A 19,409-nucleotide genomic window follows, 5' to 3' on the forward strand; every position below is an offset into this window, starting at 1 on the left:
ATAGAAGTCTATGGGGCTCCCGTAATTACGGGTTGCTACGTGTGTGCACCCGTAATTACGGGAGCGTCGCTAGGCGACGTCAAGGAATAGTCACTGTCCAGGGTGCTGAAAGAGTTAACTGATCGGCAGTATCTCTTTCAGCAACCGGGACAGTGACTACCGCTGGAGTTAATAGTATTAAAAGTTAACTTACCTGCTTCTTCCTCCAGTCCTGCCTCCCGGGATGACGTTCCATCCCATGTGACCGATGCAGCCAATCACAGGCTGCAGCGGTCACATGGACTGCCGCGTCATTCAGGGAGGTCGGACTGGATGTCAAAAGAGGGACGCGTCACCAAGACAACGGTACGTATGAACTTCTTTTACTTTCAATCGCTGCAGAAACTCTGCCCCTTCTCTCTTTCCAGCACTGATAGAGAGAAGGGGCTGCCGATTAGTGCAGAGAAAACGGGTCCGTAAATACGGGTGGAATACTGATGACAAAGGACCCGTATATATGGGAGGAAAAAAATATGTTCGTGTGCATGACGCCTTACAAAGGTGTACGTAGCCTTTAAGTCTGTACAGTTTTCAGCCTCTGGGTGTAAACCGTATTTTTCCCATTCACTGACCTCCAAGCAGGAATATTTAAAAAGGCAAATAATTGAAGCACAAATGTTGCAGAAGTTTTCATAATTCAATTTATGAATGTTTATTCAGCAGGTTTTTTTAAGCAGCGTGTGGATAAGATTTGTTCAAGTCTCATCCACTGCCTCTACTGTAATACGCCTCGGATTTTCCGCAATCAAATCCGTTGCGGAAATTCCACAGTATTTACACTGCCCAGCCTAAGGGTGCAGCCACACGTGGCAGATTTTGTTGCCGTTTTCTGCAACTAGAAAGCTGTTCCATTCGTCTGAATGGAACTTTCAGAAATCCATGTGCTTGCTGTATAAACAACCCCATTCAGAAGAATGCAACAGATTTTCAGTCACAGAAATTTAATCCACATGTGAATCCCTCCCTAACAGACATCCAGTGTTGCCACTCACATTGAATAGAAAAGCTGCTGGAGCATAGTAGAATGCACCTCTACTCGTACCTGCTGCCAAGTAGATGAAGATGACGTCCTAAATAATGGTTCACTGTCACAGTGCATACAGGTAGACAGAAGCGCTAATGGTTAAAGGGGTAGTCTGAGTGCTTACATAGCGGATTATGATCGTCTGACCTGTCACTAAGCCCTTTAAGGAGTATAAACCATATACAACATTTTGGAATACGGTGACCCTACATAGGCTATGGGTAAAAGGGTTTGTCCATCTAGCTGTTCCGGGTATATGGACGTCATGTTACCATTTGTTTGAATGGGCGCATGTAATACTACATTTCCGCTGCTGTGGATCGTTGTTTTCTAATGGCGTTTTCCTCTACAATGCAGCTATTTGTTGGGGGTTGGAGAGACTGGAGCGGCTTCATTTTATCATTGCGAGAAAAAACGTTTTTCTTGATAACAAGGTCCATAATATCCTCGCGTGTGAGATGGATAAACTATCATTTGACGCTTATTGCCGGGTGGTCTGTATTTTGCTATACGGCCATTTGTCTTTAGGGGGAACAATTGCATACTGAAACAATTGGAGCTTTGGTTTACTTCACGAAGGGAAAGGGGGGAGGGGTAATAGGATTTGTCTTAGTAATTCCCTTTTAATCTAGCTTGGATCAAGTCTTGTACATCTGTGCTGTGACTTGTTTATCAACTGAGCAGAAAATAGTATTCCATGGGCCGTGATGGTACAGGTAATATTTAACGGCAGAGGACGGTGGTTCTTTGGAGCCAATGCTGTGTTTTCTTTAGGCCTTGTTCACACATTTTATTTTCCTAATCGCTTACTGCTAACTTAAAGGAGTTTTCTGGTTTCCGCAGATTAGGCTTATTCATTGTATTCTGAAAAATGCTATAATTTTTATTTACTTTGTGCATTAATTCCTCAGTTTTTACTATGTCTTGTAGTTGGTGAATAGAAACCTTCATTGCTTACTCTAGAGAAAGGAAATTTGTCCTAGTCCTCAAGCCTTTCCAAGTTAACCCCGCCTCCTTACTTTTGATTGACCGCTTACTTTTGATTGACAGCATTCAGGGTAGGCCAGTTTTTGGCGGTGGGCGGGCATAAGAAGAGAAAGGAATGAGACTGCCGAATTATTACCATAAAAAGTACAAAATGTTTGCAGACCGTTAATTACAGTTGGAGGCGGAGTTTAGGAGGTGAAATGCTGGTGACAGGTTCCCTTTAAGTCTTTGTTTATGTCTCATATCCAGAGGAATATAATGTTCTCAATTATAACCATCTGTAATAAGACAAAACTGCAAAATAAAATGAGATGGATGCAGCTTTGTTCTCAGATTTTCTTTATTATTTTAATAGGATTTGGGGAAAAAAATCAAACATCTGTAGTTTAATTTTATCTGATCATGCTCTCAATTTGTTTGCTTTATTCATAAATGAGCTTATGTAAGGATATCGGGGCATACGTTCACGAACTGTGCACAGCCGGGCGTCCTGGGGGGGGATATTAAGACTCCATTATGGTTGTTATATGTGCTTGGCTAATGATGGACATGCACGGATATGTTTCATCCAGTGACATTCACACACTGTAGCTGTATAACGGAATCCACATTGAACCCCCTGCTATATTTCTGATCACCTTTGTTTTCGATAGTTGGTGATTTTTCTTTTTAAATCCATTCTCCATACAAATTTTTAGTAAACTACAGTGTAAAAGGGAGCTCAAAGCAGTTCGGTCAGATATTTATGCTGCGCTGTCGTTATTGAGTATTTAGAACTTCTACATGTGGCACGCGACCAGTACAAGTGTGTTCACATAGTCATTCTCCAACCGCCCTCCCCCAATCAGAGGCTGGAATACAGGGGGGGGGGGGGAGTTAGGGAGAGCATATATATACCTGGACTCCTACTTAAGATTATCTGACCGATCCCCACCATCAGTGGTCACAATAACGCTTGTACAAACCTCTTTGATGAATGTACTAGCAAATTTACACTTTGAAAACAGATTGAACTCTGTGCTTAGACGCGCAGCAACACTACAACAGCGTTCAGCCAGGACACGAGTAAATGAAAAGGACCCTTACTTGCAGCCCAATGGAAGGCAGCGCCAGCGACTAGCAAAGAACTTTCTCTTTATAGGGTAACTAAACTTTAAAAAAAAATCTTTTGACATGTTCGAAGCTTTGATTGGTGGGCGTCCGAGCACTGAAACACCCACCAGTTACTAAAACGAAGTTCTCAGGTGAGCGATGGTTTGCCTTGGAAAGCCAAACGAGCAGTGTACGGGATGTAGCAGTGCCCACTCCCATCGCTAAAAGATCACCTGTGTTAAAGTTTTAGCAGTACCTAAATCGATGCATAAATAGCAAGTTTTTAACACCACGTATGCCTATGTATTATTCAGTGGAATCACTGCTAAAAAATATGTATTGCGACCTCTGCCCACCATAACAACTTATCACCTATCTACAGGAGTGTTTGTGCGCTGTGGGTCCCACCGATCACCAGAACAGGTCTCCTGTTTGAATGGAGTGGCGGTCATTCATGCATGCTGTCGCTCCATTCATTCTCTATGGGCCTGACGCAGATAGCCGAGTACAGTGCTCCGCTATCTCCATCAGTTCCATAGAGAATGAATGGAGCGGAAACACTCACGCATAGCCGCCGCTCTGTTCAGACAAGTGACTTGGGACGCCCCTCGATCAAACACTGATCACCTATCCTGTGGTTGTGATACGTTGTTATGGTGGGATAACTCCTTTTTAAGAAACCTTTACACACCACACGCGTCCTAACCACTGACCACAAATCACTGGTTTGTAAAATTGTGCCCGAGGATCGGATGGGCATTTCCTTCAGTACAATCCTTTCAACCGGTGGGGAGAAAACATTTCATTATTTCCTAGCAATGGCTCTCGGATTTGCACTGGCCACGTCATGATTTGCTCGTTTCCATGCAAACTAATGATAATTGACTGTTGTGAATGCAGGAAAAATCTACGATTTCATGTGCTTCAGTCCAGTTATAATGGCGCAAGAAAACCACACTGGCCTGACTCTTAATAGTAGTTGATAGGTTTCAGGTTTGTATGTGTCCGTACTTATTGTTCAGTATGTGTCTGATCCCTTTCTCCACATATAGAGAATCGTCTATTTATACCTTTTTTTGGAAGTAGCATTCACTTCAGTGGTGTTTTCCATTGCATGCCAAAAACCATAGCAGTAAAATTAGTGGAGCTTTTGAAAAAAATTAAAACATTTCCATAGTATATCTAAACGGAACGTGGCCTCTTCTTGGATTGGTGGTAGGTTTCCCTGTGCACGGCTGATTTGTATCAAACCCATTTAATATCATATGGAATTACAGAGACTTGACATTTCCAAGCTACACTAGTTACAAGTATGCAATGTGTACTTGCTGTATAGGTAGCGATTTTTTTGTTTTTCTGTCAGTAAAAATATTCTTATTTTTATTTTTTAAGCTTTAAAAATACAAGGATGCCTATACTAGTCAACAAATGCAGTCCACGTGAAACCCAGCACCTCCCACAGCTCAATGTAGAAAACTGTTTTTTTTTTATAATTCACGTAAGTGTGAGTAATGTCGTGCTGAGTGTGCCACATGCCCGGGTTACGATCCCCACAGTGTGCTTTTTGTATATACAAACCTCTACACGTTCGGGATCTCTTCTCAGTCGGAGAGAAGGTACTAAGCAGATTAGCACGAAACCAACGCACATTATTGTGTGTTCTCTATTCTTGTGCAAGAAAAGTTTCTGCCCTACTTATGGATCAAGTATTCACTAAGGATTGTGGAATGTTTGACTGGGATTTGTGACAAATTGTACACCATTTGTGCAAGGCACATTCCTCCACAACCCCGACCAACCTTACTTTTCACATGAAAAAACAATCTAATTCTCAATTCTTCCCTGCACGCCAATAGAAAACACTGCTGATTTTCTGACGCCCTGCCATTCGCCGGAAGGCTATAATTGTTCTTTATTACAATAAATGACCAGTATGGTCTTCTTCTAAATTATGGGGCTAAAGTCAAAAGTTCCCTGATCGTGAGCTGATCGCGTCTGGCTGCTGAAATCCTCGGTTATCAGCTGTTAACACTACAAGATGCCACTTCTTTGGGCCCCAATATAATTTACATGGTCACACAGAGACCTCCACAACAAGAGCTACTCTTTCCAGAGGTTCTTAATCCTGACTAATAGAGGAGAATCCTAAGCATAGTGACCCCTCAAATCCTGATGAGACAATACATTGAAGAAGCATCTGGCGCCAAAATGAAAAATAGAAATATATGTGATGGTTGACTGTGTTTACTAATACAGATGGCTGCTCATGAATATTCGTGCGCCTGTCCGGCCTTCTCAGGATACGGAATTCAAGAGCTTCCCTTACATGCTTATAGCTGAATGGCCTGTTCTGCTACCTCTTGTACACGGCTGAACAACAGTGAACGTGATTGGTCAAAGCCCTCACTAAAGCTCCAGCCTTTACATTTATTTAGAAACGGACAAACCACTTAGACTCAAAGTTACTGGAAAAAATAAAAGCTGAGCAGAACCCTAAACCGTAAGAGACATTAATTTAGTTGAATCTGCCGTTGAGAACATTTTGTAGTATAACGGCAAACATGGGTTGAATTTGCTGCGGCTATTCGACATGGAAAATCAGCTGCAAACTACAGTGTAATGTAAGTGAATAAAAACCCCATTCATAGATTGTGGAAAAAGATTGTGTGAATTTCACGGCTTCCTGCAGATTTTTACTTATTAGGGTCGATTTTTCCACAAATTTCACCCATAACATTACAGAGGATGAAATCTGTGTCAAAATCAGCAAGAATATGTTGGAGATTTTTGACGTGGCTTTCGTTGCCGTTTCTCGGCAGTAAATCTGTCCGGTGTTAGCATAGTGCATAAACGTATGTTATAAACAATATGCAAACAAAAGAAGATGAAGTGGCACTCCAGACTAACCAAAACATGGTCAACGCTTTATTCACCCATCGTACGTGATAATGCAATGTTTCAACCCCACAATGGAGTCATTGCTTGAGATTATTGGAAACTGAGCATCTGATCTGGGAGTACAACTCCAACTGTGTTCACAGTGCCACCCTACCCTCTGTTAGCTGTTCTAAACCATATATACAGGTAGGAACATCTGTAGGCTAGAAATTAAAACCTTTAACCAGTTCAGGACCGGGCAATTTAGCCCTTCAGGACCAGACACCGTTTAGCCATTTTTAGCACGTGTTAGTTAAATGGCTATAACTTTTTTTTATTTGTTGGGCTAACGACGTGATTTTTGCGACGATGCAGCTTTCTTTTTTTATCGTTTTTATACACACCTTTTTTTGCTATTTTAGAATTTTTATTCATAAAGTTTGAAAATAATAGTAAAAAAATAAGCTTTTTTACGTTTCAGCTATTTTTTTTTGGTAATAACATAGTTTTACCCTAAAATATACCTTTTATTTGTGATCGTCATTGTCTACCGTAAATTGTAATATATTACACGTCTATATTAGGGTAATTGGGTCCGGGCTAGCGTTACAACAATGATTGGCGGGGGGGGGAAGTTTTTTTTTTTGGGGTGGGTATTTTATGTGTATTTATTTAATTTTTTTTTGCACTTTACTTTACTATTTTTTTATTACTATGGTCTGTCCCTCAAAGGTCAAAAAAGACCTTTGAGGAACTTTATATATATTTTTTCTTTCTTTTACACCATGTTTTTCCAGTGTAACTGGAGCTGAACAGCAGCCCCAGTTACAGGGGAAATCAGCCCTCTCATAGTGACTATTGTCACTAATAGGGCTGTGCTGGGTCTAGTAAGACCCAGCAGCAGTCTGTCAGTAACGGCACCCGGCGATCATGTGACCAGTCACATGATCACCGGGAGGAATAGAGACAGCGCCGCTGCTGCTGTCTCTATTCCTATACACAGCGTTCATTGAGCGCTGTGTAAAAAGACATCGGAGAAGACAGAAGCAGCTAAAGCAGCTTCTATCCTCTCCTTAGGGTCCCCGGCAGTCACTGACAGCCGGAGACTCGACATTCAGCTGCCCGATCGCGCGGGCAGCAAGTTAAAACCCGAGCCGTAAAAAGTCTATGGCTCGGGTTTTAAGGACCCTGACCGCTGGCCGTAAAAATAGTCAGCGGTCGGGAACCAGTTAATATATTCTTTGGTGACTTCCATGCTTACATAGTTGCATAAGTTGAAAAAAGACACAGGTCCATCAAGTTCAACCTTTCTCAATAAATTACCCATCGTTCGTTGCTTGATTAATTATAACCCCTAATGTCATTCGTCAATAAATAATTATCTAGCCTTTTTTTAAATGCTGACATAGTATCTACCATCACTACCTCTTGGGGTAGGGCATTCCATAGTTTGACTACTCTAAACGTAAAGAACCCTTTCCTATATTGATGTCTGAAATGTCTTTCTTCCACACATATATACTTCGGTTACTATCACAGTCCACCATATTTTATCACATGGCTATTTGTTTTATTTCCATTGATGCAGATAAAGCTGCATACAAAAAGGAGTACATTGGAACCAGGCCTGAGCAATCAGGGATAGGATTTTTATGGGGGTGTCTGTAGCTTCTCTTCCGGGGACAAAGCCCACGTGATCTAAATAAATGGACAGAGGATTTAAAGGAGTCTACGGGCAATAATCTTGGCATAGAGTTTTAATACTACATTAATAAAAGAGAGGACTGTGATGTGCGTATGAAGGATTTGATTAGAAAACAAATGTCCTTCTGAAATGTAATTACAGACTGATAAAAAATAGTTTTCTAAAGGTGGGGGATTTGTATAAGCGTGTTGTATAGCCATCAGGACCTTCGATTAAAGTTCAAACTTTCTGTCTAGGGTTTCTCTCTGTTCTGAAGACATAGGTGGTAGTGGGAAGAGGGAGACAGTCTTCCATTTTACGTACGTGTGGTATTTGGATTTGATAGAGTAAAGGGAGGTGTAAGAAGAGTTGAATTTGGACAAATTCTATGTCTGAGCATGATGTTTCCCTTTTGAAAAGTAGATGATTGCCATGACGGGGATAGTGTGAGAACGGGTGGAGAGCCCTAGAGGTTATCAACCACGTTTGTATCCAAATTCATAAAACCCATGTTGGATCTTGTCTTAAAAATACAGTCTCTTAGGCCTCATTTACACGAACGTAATATACGCGCGTGCGACGCGCGTGCTTTGCACGCATGTCGTACGCACCTATATTAGTCAATGGGGCAGTTTCGACGATGCGTGAATTGCGCTCAGCGCGTGTGCGCAGAAAAAAAACTCACGACATGTTCTATAATCGTGCGTTTTTCGCGCACTCACGCACCCATTGAAGTCAATGGGTGCGTGAAAACCACGCATGCCGCACGGAAGCACTTCCGTGCGAACTGCGTGATTCGCGCAAGAGCTGTCAAACTCCTGAATGTAAACAGAAAAGCACCACGTGCTTTTCTGTTTACAAACATCCAAACGGAGTGTCAAATTCGAGATGAGCGCACCGAACTTCACCGGGTTCGGCCAAACTCGTTTTGACCGAAACCGGTAAAAAATGTTCGGGTACGCGACGTCAGGAAACAGTCACTGTCCACGGTGCTGAAAGCGTTAAACTGGTTCAGCACCATGGACAGTGACTTCCGCTCCGAAAATCCATGAACCTGTAAAAAAAAAAAGACGTTCTGACTTACCGATAACTCCGGTCCGACCTCCCGGGATGACAGTTCAGTCCAAGTGACAGCTGCAGCCAATCACAGGCCAAGCACAGGCTGCAGCCAATCACAGGCTGCAGCGGTCTCATGGACTGCGGCGTCATCCTGGGAGGTGGGGCCGGATGACAAGAGAGGGACGCGTCACCAAGGCAACGGCCGGGTGCCCGGACTGGGGGAAGCAGGAAGTTCTTGGTAAGTATGAAAGTCTTTTTTTATTCACAGGTTGGTGTATATTGTGTTCGGCATTCACTGTCGAGGGTGCTGAAAGAGTTACTGCCGATCAGTTAGCTCTTTCAGCACCTTGGACAGTGACGGGCGTCGACTAGCCTCATCTCTATGATGGCGGCTGCGCGAAAATCACGCAGCCGCGCATCATACACGGATGACACACGGAGCTGCCAAGTGCCTTTTGCGCGCGCAAAACGCAGCGTTTTTTGCGTGCGCAAAACGCACACGCTCGTGTAAATCAGGCCTATGGTCAAGAAGTTGTAATAACTTTTTCCTAGTGTTGGACAGTTCCACTAAGCGAGCCAGGGTTTGGGATCATTTATAGACCGAATTCAACTCTTTAATTTTAGCAAAGAGAGCCTGGATGTTACCGGAACAAGCTTTCTTCAATCTGACGCCATGTGAGATGAAAATTCCTCTAAAAACACTCTTGAGAGCCTACCGTTTAGGGGTATGTTCACACTAAGTTTTTTTTGCAGTCTGAAAAATGTGATATTGACCCTCTCTTTGCAACGCTTTTTGGCCACGGCCATTGAGCGCCACGGGCAAAAATCGCAGCGAAAAGCGCTTAGGCTGGGTTCACACGACCTATTTTCAGGCGTAAACTAGGCGTATTATGCCTCGATTTACGCCTGAAAATACGGCTCCAATACGTCGGCAAACATCTGCCCATTCATTTGAATGGGTTTGCCGACGTACTGTGCCGGCAACCTGTAATTTACGTGTCGTCGTTTGACAGCTGTCAAAAGACGACGCGTAAAATTACAGCCTCGTCAAAAGAAGTGCAGGACACTTCTTGGAACGTTTTTGGAGCCGTTTTCTCATAGACTCTATTGAAAACAGCTCCAAAAACGGCGCAAAAAACGCAGCGAGAAACGTGAGTTGCTCAAAAAATGTCTGAAAATACGGAGCTGTTTTCCCTTGAAAACAGCTCCGTATTTTCAGACGTTTTTGGCTCAGCGTGTGAACATATCCTAACTCTGCCTCCTATGGGTATGTGCACACGATAGCAGGCATTTACGTGTGAAAAGACAGACTGTTTTCAAGAGAAAACAGCTGCCTCGTTTCACACGTAAATGCTCCTCCTCGTAATATACGAGGCGTCTGTGACGCTCGTAAATCTTGAGCTGCTCTTCATTGAGTTCAATGAAGAACGGCTCAAATTACGTTGCAAAGAAGTGCCCTGCACTTCTTTGCCGAGGCAGTCAATTTACTGGTCGTCTGCACAGTACGTCGGCAAACCCATTCAAATGAATGGGCATATGTTTGCCGACGTATTGTAGCCCTATTTTCAGGCGTAAAACGAGGCATAATACGCCTCGTTTACGCCTGAAAATAGGTTGTGTGAACCCAGCCTATCGATGTCAATGGGAGGTCAGAGACCGAAACGCCTTAAAAAAGGGCATGACGCTTCATTTTCCCGTGACAGTTTTTCCCCCCCTCGCGGGGGAAAAAACCGCACCCGTCTCCCATTTGAAATCAATTGGAGGCGATTTTGGACGTTTATTGGCGCGATTTCAGCATCAAAAAACACGCCAAAAAACTGTGGGCAAGGCCTAACAGTAGGGGGAGAGTCAGATCGAAGGTCAAAAGTGAAATCAGAGATAGTCTTTTTAATATTGCTATCTAGAAGATTCTCATTAAGTTATCATGTGTAAAATGGGCGACTGGGGTTGCTCAGAGTAATGACATCAAAAACCGGGGCATGATCAGACCATACAATCGAACCAATCCCGCCTCCACTGGAATGTCAATGAGGGATTATGATGTAAAATGAGGTCTATGTGGCTATAAAGATTGGTGGGCAGAGTAAAATGTACAAAATGTATAGTGCATGGGTGTTTTTTTTTGTTTGTTTTTTAAAAAAAAAGATACTTTTTTTTTTTTTTCGAAAAGTTTTCCAATAGGGTACAGAGAGAATTAAAAAGAGGGGAACACTAGGGGGGATTAGCAACAGCTAGTTGTTACATCCTTTGGCACTTTATGATTCAAATTAAGTTCCAACAGCAGGTCTTGAACATCGTCATGTGGATACAACAAAGCAGTCTTCTAGTCCTTAGGAAATAGAATCATGTTAAGTCCCCTATAGTTGGGCTGTGTTCACATCTGCGTCTGAGGCTCTGTTCCAGATCCAATGAAAGATGCCGGACAACATAGCGCGGCATGCTTTATGAAGAGCTATTGATACTCCCTGAAACCAGGCAGGGTAATATTTCGAACTACAGGATGGAGTGTTGGATAGGCTAAAGTGTGTGTCTTGAAGAGAAATGATAGAAACCCTCTTCTTATGAAAGAATTAGGATATGTGGCTGTGCTTTTCCAGCTAAGTCCTTATAAGTACATAAAGATATTTTTTATTTGGGATATTGATAAGCAGGACCAAGGAGCGCTCTTCTGAGAAGGGTGCAGTGGGCTCGGTCTGGTAAGATGGTAACCTGTGCGCCAGGTCCTTTCAGGGGACATTTGTTTCTTGCGACTATCATGATGTCTTGTTTGATTTTGAATTAGTGCACCCTGTGAGAATGTCTGTAATTTTATATAGTCTTTTGTTGACCTTGTAGCCGCTGAAAAGGGCGTGGATGTGGCACAGCGCTTTCCCTAGAACTGTAACCACTTTTGAGCAGCTAAAAAAAGAAAATATAAATAAAATGCTTAGGCTATGGTCACATCTGTGTTACAGGTTGTGATGCAGATTGTCAGATTTGAAATAAGAAATCGCGCCGTCAAAACGACAGACCATTCCGCAGTACCCGATGGACTAAATTTTAAGTCAATGGGGTCTGTACTGCGCTAGTGTTATCGGTCGTGCGATGGATTAAGCTGTGCGTCGTCGTTCCGTTATCAGCATAAACCACAGCACGAATGTGAACAGAGCCCTAAAGGAAGTCTGTCAGGACCTGTGTCCGTCCGATGCCCCCCCCCCCCCCCCACGTTGAATATACAAGTAATTTCCGAGAGAATGACCTAGCTTTGCTTGGGTCATGCACAGAAACCAAATCCTAATTGGGCCACAAGCACAAACTCCCCCCAATGGAACCAATAAGGACTAGAAGAGCAATGTTCTTTTCTCGATTTGCTTAGCAATACTAGATTTACTAGGGTTTCACAAATATTTGCTTCATTTTCAATTGTTTTATGCTACTCTTTAACCTTCGCATCCAATGTTTGTCCTTTTTTTCCATCCTGGTAGATCTCCTTTCACTCGGCCTCATGTATATTTAAAATGTTATTCTGCGTCTTTCTTTTTTTTCGAAGACTCCTGTCTTGTGCTAAGAATAAACAGTTTATAACTAACAACGAGAAGATCCTGGTAGTTGGCGGGCACATGAACATTAAATTACAACTGTTTGCCAAAGGCAAAAAAATTTCCTGTTTCCCAACTACCTAAACAAACAATAAATGATGAATAAATCTTTATTAATGCTGTAAAAAGTGACATAGACAAACTACATGTATTTTAAAAGACTCAATGCAATGTGTGTGCAGTGAAAGAAGCTGGGCTGGAACAATGATAAGTGTATGACACTGATTGGTCAGCGTCATACACTCCTCTGTACAACGCCCAGTTGGTAAAAAGTAAAAAACACGCCCAGTTGTGTATTAAGAAAGTAATTAGCATAAATCTAAAATTGCTCATAACTTGCTCAAAAATTATCATTTTTCAAAATAAAAACCACTGTTGTCATCTACATTACACTGCCGACCAGATCACGTAGGAGATAGGGCACTTATAATGTGGTGACAGAGCCTCTTTAAGTGTACAGAAAAAAGTGTTTTATCTCTGTCCCATAATATAAGGATATCATCAATATATCTCCAACAAAACAAAATGTGACAAGTGAAAAAAAAGCAAATCCTTAAAATAAATTAGCTTAAGTGGGTGCACACACCATGCCCATGGCTGTGCCTTGTAATTGGTGATAGAATTTCCCATAAAAAATAAAGTTGTGTTAAGAGAAATTACAAAAGTGATAACACAAATTTATTATGTGCTTGGAATTGTCACTTTAGTGCTCAAAATATATTTGACAGCAGTGAGTCCTAGATTATGCTGTATAGTGATTCAATGTCGATACTTGCTATCAATGTGGTGGAAGTGACCTTAAAGGGAACCTGTCACCAGCATTTCACCTATTAAACCGACTATACCTGGTGGTAGTGGGTGAAAAATCATTTCTATATAACCTATAATTATCTTCTTAGTCGGCTCTGTAGCTTTAGTATTTAGCTTTTTAGTGTTCCCACACCGTATGCTAATGAGCAGAAAAGAGTCAGATCTTCATTTGAAAAGAGTCAAATCTTCGTTTGGAAAGAGTCATATCTTCATTCCTCAAGTCTTTCCAAGTTTACTTCGCCTCCTTACTTTTGATTGACAGCTCCTCGCCTTCCCCCAGCACACAAAATCCTGCGCTTGTGCATTGATGTCCTCCTCTGGGGTGTGCGCACAAAGGGACACCGCATAATTACGATAAAAGGCGCAAAACGTTTGCAGACCGATATTTACAGTCGGAAGAGGAGTTTAGGAGCGGGGATAACGGCAATGAACTTTTTATAGCAGCGACCAGTGAGGGAGAAGTAAAGTTCAATAGGTGAAATGCTGGTGACAGGTTCCCTTTAATCTCCTGGATCCTGGTGACAGTGTCCTTGGTATCTCGCAAGAAGGAGGGTAACGCTATAACAAAAGGCGAAAGAATTTAGTCTACATAGAGGCTAACACCTGATGTAAGATTCATTGCCCGATACAATGGCCCTTCCTGGTTACAGCACGGGAGGTCTTATGAATTTTTGCCAATGCGTAGAAAGCTGCCAATGTAGGAGGTAGGATTAAACATCCGTTTAAACTCTTCCTGCGTGATTTAGGTTTTGCAATTTGGCAGCAGTTAGGATACGTAAATGTGATAGAAATAAATCTGAAGTGTTCTTATATAAAATGGTGTATGTAGAGGTATCATCTAGTATTCTATGGACCATGTGGGTATAATCCCACCCGGTCCATGACTACTATGTTTCCCCCCCCCCCTTATCTGATGGCTTCAAGATCAAATCATCATTTTTACACCGTTCGTCCAGTGCCACTTTTTCTAATTCACTGAGATTACTGAAAACTCTAGATTTACCAGATTTAAGTTCACGTAGATCAAAACTGACTATTTTACCAACGATATCAATGTGCCCATATTGTGAAAAAGGTGAAGTGAGTCTAGATTTGGGTCGTAATGATGAAAAGGGGCCCATAACAGCCACCGCTCCAAATAGATTTTCATTAGACAAATCCCTGAGGGTATTTAATTCTGATCAGTTCAGATTCATGTATGTTGCTCTTAAAATATTTATGTAAAGTGAGCTTTCTGGCAAACCAGTTCATGTCCTTTGTCCAGGTGATAACATCAAAAGAATAAACAGTTTAACCCCGTATATTCATACGCTTTAATATCATGCAAGTCTTTGCTGGACATCTGTGCCACTTATGTTCTTATTTGGTGAAAAGCTTTATAGAGCACAAGTGAACATGCGGTCAATATATAGGTAGCAAGTCCAAAGTGTTTAGGAACTATTAAGTTAAAAATAGGAATATGCAAACTAATCAAACAAGCTGAACATTCAATGCAAACCTTCTGTTTCCTCAAAAAAAGACTTTGGTCACCGTTTAAACTGAATACTCAACTGAGGGAAGTTAGAAAAAAAATGCAGGTGTCTTGTGGTTTTTACTTGTGTATAAGTGACCCCGCGTTACATTCTGTTCAGTTTATCAAAACTAAAGCAAAGGAAAAGGAGATGATTTGCTTATAGCAGCCGGTCAGGTTGTTGCCGTTATTTTCCGAAGGACCTCTGAACAAGGAGGGCTGAAAAATGATTCAGTGCCCACCGGTGTAATTGATTCCTGGGGCCCAGCCTACAGCTACATGGAAATATTAAAATGTTCTGTTTTATGCCTCGTGTCGGACTACAATACATTGCGCAATATATAGTTGAATTGTGCACTGACCTAGGGATTCCATATATTGGACTGAGCTTTCCCCGTAGAAGCTCTGAACACAGTGCATCTTGGGCAGAGCTTAATCTGATATATGGCAACAAAACATGCCACTCTTTTTTTAGCATGAGCGAAAACGGCTATATACCATAAATAATGTCACCCAAGAGTGCTTCATGGGAAAAGTGTAAATTAGTTTTCATTCTTCTGGAAAAGAGCTATCTCTAATGCCATCTAATGGAGGTAGCTTTCTTGTAGGTAAATGTCCGACCAATTGAAGAGCCTTGAAACAAGACTAGGGATTTTAGAAAAGCCACAGTCCTGTTTTAAGGCTCTTCTATGGGTCGGACATTGACGTACATGGAAACTACCTTCAATGGATTGCACTAGAGAGATGGTTTTCCTTCTTCTGGAAAACAGCTAATGTGTATAACCCAGAGTAGTTATTATAGTCATAGTATACGAATGAATATTGGTGTAAACACATCCATACTGTATACACAAACATTGCCATGCACTGTTCACACCAATAATACGGCATTACACTGTACACATAATTGTGCAATACATATCAACATCTAATAATTCCGCCATATACTGTACACAAAAAATATCTTCCTACAATGTATGCACATAATGCCGCAATACTGTACACATAATTAAATATACCATATACAGTTTGCACAAAAACAGCCACCATATACTGTACACGTAAAATAAGTATGCCATATACTCTACACATAAATAATACCACCATACATTGTACACAAAATTCTGGCATATACTGTATATAAAAATAGATTCGCTATAAACTGCATATAAACAATGCAGCCTTCCCCCACTGACTTGATTCATAACTTCGATGTGATAGCTTTACTGGTGGATCCTGTGTGTCGGAGACACGCAGGACTGACGAATTCAGTGAATAGCACTAGATACAGCTGCTCGGTCTATAGAATATAGAGCAGCTGTATCTAAAAAAAACAAACAAAAACAACTTAAAACCTTTTTAATCAAAAGTATTTACAAAGTTACACAACACACTGATACACATTTATTAAAAATTTTTTGCCTTTCAAAGATTTAGATAGCCTTTAAATGGGGATAAACAGTAGCAATAAAAAAAAAAAAATATATACAATTCTCATATTTTAAGCTTACTTCAGAATACAAACTGCAGTGCCCAAGGAAAAATGACTAAAGTTTAGAAGGGTACTCCAGTAGTAACAAACTATCACCTATCTACTAGATAGGTGACAAGTGTTCGATTTGGTGGGCATCCGACCAGTGGGATCCCCATCGATCGCAAGAACGGGGGTCCCGTGTGTCCTGTACCCCCCCAGTAGAAAGACCTCTTACTAGGAGGAGTTGAATGTACCGGAAATCGAGCTGGATTCGTTGTATGGATCCGTTGAGGTTCCTGTAATTTTGACAATAATAGCTCTGGATGCTTCGCTATTCTTGCCTTTTATAACCGCGATAGACGCCTGGACAGAACCCCAGATGGAAGGCAGAAACGGAGATGTGAACAAAGCATGATAGGAATGTTACAGAGAGGGGAGAAAGATACATTGTTTATTTATTTGGAAGTGATCACTGATAATTTTATATGAGAGAGATCGAAAGTTTTAGTAGCTTTCTTTATAAAACTTTAGTGTCCGTAATATATTTTTTCTCTTAACATAGATATTTCGAAAGGGTAACCAAATATTTATTTCTTTTTTAGTAAGAGAGCAGTGGACGTGGTAAGAAGATGCTGGGATCTGAACGTGGGGTAGTGGAAGAATGGCTCTCCGAATACAAGGTGATTTCTTTATTGGGTAATTCGACGATCTCTGCCAGGAGGCCATAGCTTGCAGCTCTACTTACTATCTAGAACTGCAGGTTTTACTAAAAAATCCTTACCAATTGCTTTCATCCTGTTTACTGCAACACCCCAATTCATGATATAAAGGGGTTATCCGGGAAGTGACATTTCATTTATTAGGGGCTGTAAATGAAATAAATATACTAAAAAAGTTATACTTACCTATCCTTGCCCCTGGCGATCCAGCGCTTCTCCCAGTGGTTGGTTATATGCATGTAGCATGTAAACGCTGCAGCCAATCATAGGACACAGCGGGGCTCTCTGGTGCCAAATCATATTTATGGCATAATGCCAGAAATACAACATATGGTCGCAGAGTGCTCTGATTGGCTGCTGTGGTTACATACTATGTGCATGTAAACAACCACTGTGAGTGGCGCCGGAGCCACAGCGCTGGATTGTCGGGGGCAAGGAAAAGTAAGTATTTTGGTTTATTTATTCCATTTACAGTTTCTAGTAAAACCTTTTCACTTCCCGGATAACCCCTTTTAAGCTCATCATTCCTGACTATAACACCGTAAGTACATTACTGACATAGTTAGGGCCTGTTCAAATCAGCGTTGGCTTTCCGTTCCGGGGTTCCGTCGGAGATTTCTGTCGGATGAACCCCGCAACGGAAAGTGAAACTGAAACCACAGCTTCCGTTTCAGTCATCATTGATATCAATGGTGACGGAAACATTGCTAATGGTTTCCGTTCGTCACCATTCCGGCAGGTTTCCGTTTTTAATGACGGAATCAATAGCGCAGTCGACTGAACATGCCCTTACATAGTTAGTACGGTTGAAAAAAAGACACATGTCCATCAAGTTCAACCAAGGGATGGGAAAAGGGAAGGTAACAATTTCTACACATAGGAGCTAATATTCTTTTGTTCTAGGAAATTATCTAAGCCTTTTTTAAAGCCATCTACTGTCCCTGCTGTGACGGCTCCTGCGGTGACTATTCCATAAATTCACCGTTCTCACAGTGAAGAAGTCTTGTCGCCTCTGCAGGTTGAACCTTTTTTTCTCCAGACGGAGGGAGTGCTCCCTTGTTTTTTGAGGGGGTTTTACATGGAACAGGATTTCACCATATTTTTTGTATGTGCCATTAATATATTTATATAAGTTAATCATGTTCCCCCTTAGTCGTCTTTTTTCAAGACATAATGTGACACTTCTACAGCGAGAGCAATGAGAATGGGTAAAGGGAGATTTAACTTTGAATAACAATTCAGATTTATATGTATTCTGGGTCTGTGAAAAACCTAAAGAACTCTTATTGGCACTATAGTGATTGCCATTTAAGAGAAAATGGCCATTAAAATTGTTGATGTAGTGTGTCTGCTGTATAGCCCCCAGCATTATCTAAGCACCGCTTCCACCGTTCTTCTGAAAAGGACATGCATATAGGGCCATGCCATGACGTTCAGCAGTTTTCTAACTTTCAGTGTTGCAGAGTACTCTGCTTTAAAGCACCACTGCCCCATGACATGTCCTAGTTCTTGTGCAGCATCTATCAATTGTGTAGGAGACCAACATTACTCAAGTACTAGTGAATTGAATTATTAAAAGACAACAAGCTGGAGAACTTGGAGACTTGTATTTCCAGGTATATTTTCTAGAAGAAATTTCCTTTAGCATTCAAAGCAGAATTTGTAAACCCATTGATGCAAAAGCTAAAATTGTTGAACATTCCTTGACATCAGAATGTGGTTAAAGAATATTTGTTACCTCTAAACAACTATTAATTGAATGTTTACGCTCCATTTTTCTAGTATGACTAGTAAAGTGCTGTTACTAGGAAACCAAGGCCACATACTTACAGTGAAGGAAATAAGTATTTGATCCCTTGCTGATTTTGTAAGTTAGCCCACTGTCAAAGACATGAACAGTCTAGAATTTTTAGGCTAGGTTAATTTTTACCAGTGAGAGATAGATTATATAAAAAAAAACAGAAAATCACATAGTCAATATTATATATATTTATTTGCATTGTGCACAGAGAAATAAGTATTTGATCCCCTACCAACCATTAAGAGTTCAGCCTCCTCCAGACCAGTTACACGCTCCAAATCAACTTGGTGCCTGCATTAAAGACAGCTGTCTTACATGGTCACCTGTATAAAAGACTCCTGTCCACAGACTCAATTAATCAGTCTGACTCTAACCTCTACAACATGGGCAAGACCAAAGAGCTTTCTAAGGATGTCAGGGACAAGATCATAGACCTGCACAAGGCTGGAATGGGCTACAAAACCATAAGTAAGACGCTGGGTGAGAAGGAGACAACTGTTGGTGCAATAGTAAGAAAATGGAAGACATACAAAATGACTGTCAATCGACATCGATCTGGGGCTCCATGCAAAATCTCACCTCGTGGGGTATCCTTGATCCTGAGGAAGGTGAGAGCTCAGCCGAAAACTACACGGGGGGAACTTGTTAATGATCTCAAGGCAGCTGGGACAACAGTCACCAAGAAAACCATTGGTAACACATTACGCCGTAATGGATTAAAATCCTGCAGTGCCCGCAATGTCCCCCTGCTCAAG

The 19,409-nt window shown here is 41.4% G+C and overlaps 1 protein-coding gene across 2 annotated transcripts in view; it reads left to right on the forward strand.

Annotated features, from left to right (window-relative positions):
* The window catches only part of HYCC2 (hyccin PI4KA lipid kinase complex subunit 2), an 87,333-nt gene that overhangs the window by 26,909 nt on the left and 41,015 nt on the right, over positions 1 to 19,409 (forward strand). For both annotated transcript variants that reach the window (XM_075829773.1, XM_075829774.1), the window contains exon 3: positions 16,737 to 16,814. In XM_075829773.1, coding sequence (XP_075685888.1) covers positions 16,764 to 16,814 — 51 coding nt within the window. In that variant the 5' untranslated portion in view covers positions 16,737 to 16,763. The remainder of the gene's footprint in view (positions 1 to 16,736; positions 16,815 to 19,409) is intronic.

This window comes from Rhinoderma darwinii, chromosome 6, assembly GCF_050947455.1.
Source record: "Rhinoderma darwinii isolate aRhiDar2 chromosome 6, aRhiDar2.hap1, whole genome shotgun sequence".
Lineage (NCBI taxonomy): Eukaryota > Metazoa > Chordata > Amphibia > Anura > Rhinodermatidae > Rhinoderma > Rhinoderma darwinii.